The sequence below is a fragment of the Coffea arabica genome, chromosome 7e (genome assembly GCF_036785885.1).
Source record: "Coffea arabica cultivar ET-39 chromosome 7e, Coffea Arabica ET-39 HiFi, whole genome shotgun sequence".
Lineage (NCBI taxonomy): Eukaryota > Viridiplantae > Streptophyta > Magnoliopsida > Gentianales > Rubiaceae > Coffea > Coffea arabica.
This window is the reverse complement of record NC_092323.1, coordinates 8,138,163-8,144,643: the sequence shown is the minus strand read 5'-3', so window position 1 is coordinate 8,144,643 and position 6,481 is coordinate 8,138,163. Positions and strand designations below refer to the sequence as shown.

Sequence of the window (6,481 nt, the reverse complement as noted above, 5' to 3'; positions counted from 1 at the left end):
TGGGGCGGAGGAACAGACAGCGACTACACAAATGCATTGGCTTCTGTCAATACAGTGAAAGTTTCAATTCACATATGCTATTAGAGAACAATTATTTGCTTCTCATAGCTCATCACGTGGACGCAAGCATAGAATGACTAATATCAATGATTCTGATTGCGAGAATTTAATCGTATTTCATCAAGGACATTATACATCGAACTAAACGACGACCCTCGATTGCTTAGACCATCATCTGCGCTTGACTTGAGTTGTTTCATCTTTTGTCTCATCTCCTGGCCTTCTTTCTGTTGCATTACCATTCTCACCATTTTCTCAACCTCTGCCCTCTCCACCATTTTCTTGGTTGCCAACACCTCTGGCCGGACCGCCACGCCGAGATCCTCGGTTAACATGGCTGCATTCAGTTTCTGCTCAGCATAAAGTGGCCATGCAATCATTGGTACGCCGGCGCTTATGCTCTCCAAAGTGGAGTTCCATCCGCAGTGAGACAAGAATCCCCCGACGGATGGATGGCCCAGTATTTCCACTTGTTGAGCCCACAGCGGGACTACAAACCCCACATTTTTGGTTCGGTTTAGAAACCCATCAGGCAAGTAATCTAAGGGATCATCTGATTTGCTCAAACCACCATCTAAGGGTAGTCGAACCACCCAAATAAACCTTTGCTGGCTCAGCTCCAACCCAAAAGCTAGTTCCTTGATCTGGTCAGCTGAAAGAACTCCACCACTCCCAAAAGATACATAGATTACCGAATCAACAGGTTGCTCGTCCAACCACTCCAACACTTTGCTCTTCAAACTAGATGGTTCAACCGGTCTCGTCAATGGACCAATTGGGTAAACCGATACCTTAACTGCTGGCTTCAAGGTTTCGTTTTCTCTCAAGGCTTTGAGCGTTGTAGGCTCCAAATCTTCCCAAGTGTTGACCAGAATACCATCAGACCTTGTAAGCCCAATCCCTAGCTCAATGTAGTCATGGTATTGCTGATCGTTCCGGTCCAACATCGGATCAACCACATCCTCCGGTCGAACCGATTTACAACCCGGGATCCTCAAGGGCTCTTTTTGCTCAACATATTGACCCTCTATTTCCTTATCAAGAACTTGGATGTACATGAAGAGAGTGGTAGACCATGCATTTGTGGGAGCGTATGCGTAAACGGGCAAGTTGAACTCCCGGGCAATGGGTATGGCCGAGGGGCAAAACAGGTCGAGGATGAGGGCATCTGGGCAGCAGTTCATCGAAGCAATACTTGACCTGATGATTGGTAAAGCTTCACGGACGGACATGCATAGCTGTGTGACAGCAGCAGTTGCTGGAGTAATTTTGGCGGAGATATCTACTGGGGGCAAAGCTATAACACGGACAAGTGTTGACAAGGTCAACGTTTTGAGGAATCGACACTCTTCATCGGAATTGCTTGTTGTGATGACTAGTATGGTGACTCGCACGCCATGGACGGTGGCGAGGCGGTTGCCTAGAACAAGGACCGGGATGACATGGCCCATGCCGGGGCTTGAGACAATAGCCACATGGAGCTTTGCGTTATCCATGGATTCTGTGAAAACTTACAGTGTATTGCTAAACATCTAATTAATTTAATAAGCTGTGTGTAATTCTGCTTTCATACTTGTTATATATAAAGACTTCATACAGTGCATATTACCAAATCCTTGTCTTCTATTTTTTTTTTTTCGTTGTCATTGTTCATATAGTGCATATTAATTTAATTGCGTTTCGTTGTCATTAATTATGCTGGAATGGACGGATTATTCTGCTGATGTTGATTCTCATAATTGTTAATGAAACTCCCGTAGATTTTTTTTTTCTCTCTCTTTTTTTGATAGAAAAGATCGTTTCATTCAATAAATCTGCACTAATAACAAAAAAAATACATCAAACAAACATGAGACAAATACATATAGATCTAAAATCCTAGATTTTTTTTTATTTAATCACATAAAAAGAACAATAATGCTCCTTAAATTTAATAATATTGCACGCCTAATTGAGTCAAGAAAGAATTACTACAGCGCCAATACCAATTCCATCTAAATGAACCACTTAAATTTAAGGAAATTCAATATTTTCATGAGCAATCTTTTTTCAAGAAATTACTTGAAAAGTATAGTAGTGACCTCTTTTATAAACCCTGAACAGGAGTATCTTTACAGCCATTTTGAAGGCTAACAAGCCAACAAAGAATGAAAAAGAGAAAAGAAAATGCATGTACGATTGTTAGTCCCGTTAAAAGCGAAAGTCTTCCACTCTTCCCCTGTCCGTATAATTTTTGTTATTGGCTTCAAATACAAATCTAAAAGAGTTTACTTTGACCCGTGACCCACCCTTGTTTACATTCATATTGGTAGAGCGGCAGAGGACAAACACAAGAGTTAAAATAAAAAAAAAATAAAAAAATTTTGCCATTTTGAGCATGCTTCGTTGTATATATTCATTCAACGATAGAAGTACAACTACAGAGAGGAAAGTCCATTGACCCAATGCGCGACCGACGCAACATATTTCTGATGCTGACGATAATTGTACCAAGACAGGCTTTACGTGGAAAGAAAACAAGTTATTATATAGTACTTAGTATAGTTTAATAGATTGCTCAAATTAATCCCCTCCGAATTGTTCTTGGACATTTCTTCAGGTTCCTCTCGCCTTAGTATATTAGTATAGAATAGTGTAGATCTATCGTATCCAGTAAAATAATAATAATAGATTGCTCGCAGGTTCAGTGTTTGAGCTCATGCCTGAAGTCAGACAGACGTATGTTTCTGAATCGGGTTGAATGCACTTAAGCTTTCTCCCTCGGATTTGCGCAGGTAGATTGAATACCCAACTGTATGAACTCCTAAATTCCCAAGTGCATCTGCAGCTTTTCACTAGATTAAGGAACCCTCCTTGTATGTTGTATCATCGGATATGGATATTGAGGTAAGTTGAATTGGACGCCAAAGATACTGCAAATTTGTTTTTCTATTTCACTTTTTGTTTTCTAGCTGAAGTTATTAATACGGTTGACACATTGTAACATCACGCGTGAGAAGGGTCACATGGGGGGTTACAACTTAGAAAAGAAAGAAAGAAAAAAAAAACACGCACACACACACAGCTGACAGGCACATGGTAAGGGCTCCTATTTAGAGGTATTATTATATTGTTCTAAGATGCTCTTCTTTCAAGTTTGACCCACGAAGCCAACAAATTGCAGAAACTATAACAGTTTAGTATTACTCGCATTTGGATAACAATAATCATATCCCTCTTCATCTATTTATTATCATCATGTAACAAATGGACTTAACTAGGATCTGTCTCTTTCAGCTCCTCCCTCCTTTTTATTTTTCCTTTCCCTTCTGGTGTGCAAAGTTTCTTCTGTTTCTTCAACCATCAATCCGTTTGCATTCCATTAGTCACAAATATGATCAATTTTCTTACCCGATTAATGCCACAAGTCTCTTGGCACCAAGCTGAAAATGTCTCTGCAGTGATTATTGAGCTGGAATATTTCTAAACCTGATAACCCTAAACCTTGCAGTGATTGTTGGAGGATGTTTCCAATCTCAACTTAGTACCATGTCATCACCTCTTGAAGGCGATCGGACAAACAAGATGACAATATCACGCTCTTCCATGATCAACTTCACTCAAGACTAGGTTGGCAAATGTTAACACACAAAAGCAAGAAACAAATGGCTGTTAAACTTGCCAGCAAGAATACTGATCAATCAACCATTAATCAACTCAATTTCAACGTTTTAGTTATGTCTACAAGAGAAACACATTCTCCAGCCCCAAATTATGTGACAAGTAATTAACTGAATAGATGTCCTCTGATCAGTGACAACCTTAAAGAAAGAATCTAATATAAACAAGAAAGAAAAAATATTACGCCACCCCTTTACTTCCTCTACTCTCCAGTCCTCATTATATGCATCAAGAGTAATGCTTTTTGGTGGTCGACAGTATCTGAAAATACAGCAATGGAGGCTAACAAGTCCGTGACTTCATAGCGGAAGCAAATCTGGCAGCAAGCACCAAAGAGGAGATCAAGAGACCTCCATCAGCAGAAACAGATTACAATGTAGTGATAAGAAATTATGCAGATATGAAGACCCTAGTGAGTCCTTTTACGTTCATCTTCAATCATCAACTATCTAGACAGGAGGCTTAACCATGGGCCTTTCCACTCCCCAGGGTGAGCTCTAAGTCATCCACCCCAATTTCATGTGCTCTTTCACCTTCCCATGCCTTCACTGTGCAACTCTCAAATGCAAATTCAGAGCCACATCCCCTTTGTGCCCCTGCACCCCAGGGAAACTGTCCACGACCATCGACTACATCCTGATGATTTTGCAGAGTGGCAGGTTTCACAAGGTTGAATGTGGGTGAAGATGGAGCAGCTGGGGCTGTCTGGAAACTCACCCAGCGAGCAGACTCGACTGGGGATATATCAGACTCATCGCATTCTGGAATTGTGGCAGGCGTGAAATGCTGACGTCGTGTAGGACTCGATGGTGCTGAAGCAGCAAAAAGAGAGTGCGGCAATGAAGGCGGTAATTTGATATGAGAAAGAGGCTCCCAATCAGGTTTACGCTTTGAACCTCTAGTTGGGGAAGAAAGAGGAGGGGTTACAGGGGCACTGTTGGATATACGTAGAGGAGGTAGGGAGTTGGGAATGGAAGCTAAATTGTGGAGGAAAGGAAGAATGTAAGATGGGGGGTTTGTATCGCCACGAGAGGGGCTGGGAAACGAGGATGACCCAGGACTGGCATGGTAAGAAGGTGCAGGACTAGGAAAGGAAGAGGATGCTGGGCTTATTTGGATAGATGAACATGCACTGATACTAGCTGAAGCACCTGTTAACTCGACCAGGGGTGGTTTCCCTCCCTGTGTAAATCAGATCATTGCGAACATTAGCATTTGAATGAGTTGAAATTTTGAATACCATCTGACTAGCCTATAAGGCAATGGGAAAAAAAGTGCTTCAAACCATCTCTTTCAGGAGTGCACTAATCTCTTGATCACACTAATTACCAAAAGAAAAATGTCGAACAATTAAAGGAAAGAAAGAAATCTAAAACAGGACTAATAAAGAGCAAAAACAAAATGCAGATTTGCTTAAGTTCAGGAAAGCAGGAAAAGAAGACCATTTGGACAGAAAACAATTCAACGCAAATGGCAGTTGAAGTTATGAAGTTGAACGCTCAGTCATTTATGGGAATCATGAACACCTTACAGCCTACACTAAAATTGAAAAAAATAAAAAGTTATTTGGAACTCAAACCCAGTTTTACAACTACGCAGGTTATCTTATGAAGCTAAAAACCAGTAAATTAAGAACCAACTAGTAGAGAAAAAATTTTGCCGGGTCAACAAGTAATTTCACGGATCAAACCCCCCACTGGGATCCCAGCCAAACAGCAAACAATTATAATCATACTAGCAGGACAAAAATTAACCTTCAAAGATTATCGGAATTTCTCCGCAGTATACATCAAAATCGATACTTGCGATATTCTCATAACCAAGAAAATAGCAATATTACATGAACATCCCAGTCTATTGTAGTTGAGGAAAAAGAAGAAAACATAAATACGCATGGATACAGATCTGAAGCCGAGAAATTTGTAAAAATAAATAGTGTCATTTACCTTGCGATAGGTAGTTCCATCGTCTTCAACAATCCAACCAGCCTCAGAACAGAGAGCTTTCAAGACTTCGTTATTATCACAGTGTTTAGGAAGCTTATAGTTGCCCTGAGCTCGTAAGCCAGAAAAAATCTTGGCAGCTATGGCTCTTCTCCTTCTTTCTCTTCTCTTATTATTCTCTCTTTCTTTCCAAGTGGGTAACCTCCCCGATGATGACCCACCGCCGGCAGCTGTCATGTTACTATTTTCTTTCTTGATTCTTCCTCCACCCGTTTGCCTCCTATATATTCTCTAGTAGTAGTATTATTTGAAGAGGAAAACTAGACTAGACGAGAATAGGATTGAGTGTGAAAAGGTGGATGACGAATGAAGGAGTTGAAGAAGCGGTTTTGGCTAGAGGGGTAGGGGTGGGGATGGGGGGTTGGCAGATTGCTCACGAGGGGCATCCCTCGTTCCCTCACTTTATTGAAAATGTGGCTGCCTCTGCTACTATGTTTTACCATGACTGCCGTCGTTTTGAACACCTGGCTTTACTGCTGCGTTTGACACGTGCGAGTACTTCCGTTTTCATGAAGTCGTCAAAGTACGTGAATATTCCCTTTATTTTCTTATTTTTCTATTTTCTTTTTGGAATTTCTGAGACACTTAAATCTGTGTTTGATGCTCTAAAATCAGTTGCTTAAAATACTCTCAAGTCAGGGAGTTCCACGGAGAGTTCCCGAATTCAATACCTCCGATTTACACTTAAAAAAATGGTTAACAGTTACTTTCGTGCGCTCTATACTCATTTTCAGGTACTTTTATATTTCTGCTTATTT

The 6,481-nt window shown here is 40.8% G+C and overlaps 2 protein-coding genes across 2 annotated transcripts; both read right to left on the bottom strand.

Moving 5' to 3' along the window:
* LOC140011045 (anthocyanidin 3-O-glucosyltransferase 5-like) lies at nt 1-1,656 on the bottom strand. Its single transcript, XM_072058937.1, has one exon. It carries the CDS (start codon nt 1,554-1,556, stop codon nt 144-146), a length of 1,413 nt encoding a protein of 470 aa, XP_071915038.1. The 5' UTR covers nt 1,557-1,656; the 3' UTR covers nt 1-143.
* Nucleotides 1,657-3,705: 2,049 nt separating this feature from the next.
* On the bottom strand, nt 3,706-6,127 carry LOC113698421 (protein BZR1 homolog 1). The gene is made up of 2 exons (XM_027218238.2): nt 5,667-6,127; nt 3,706-4,902 (listed from the first exon to the last, which is right to left on the bottom strand). The coding sequence occupies exons 1-2, from the start codon at nt 5,898-5,900 to the stop codon at nt 4,183-4,185; spliced, it is 954 nt and encodes a 317-aa protein (XP_027074039.2). The 5' UTR covers nt 5,901-6,127; the 3' UTR covers nt 3,706-4,182.
* Between the last annotated feature and the right edge of the window lie 354 nt (nt 6,128-6,481).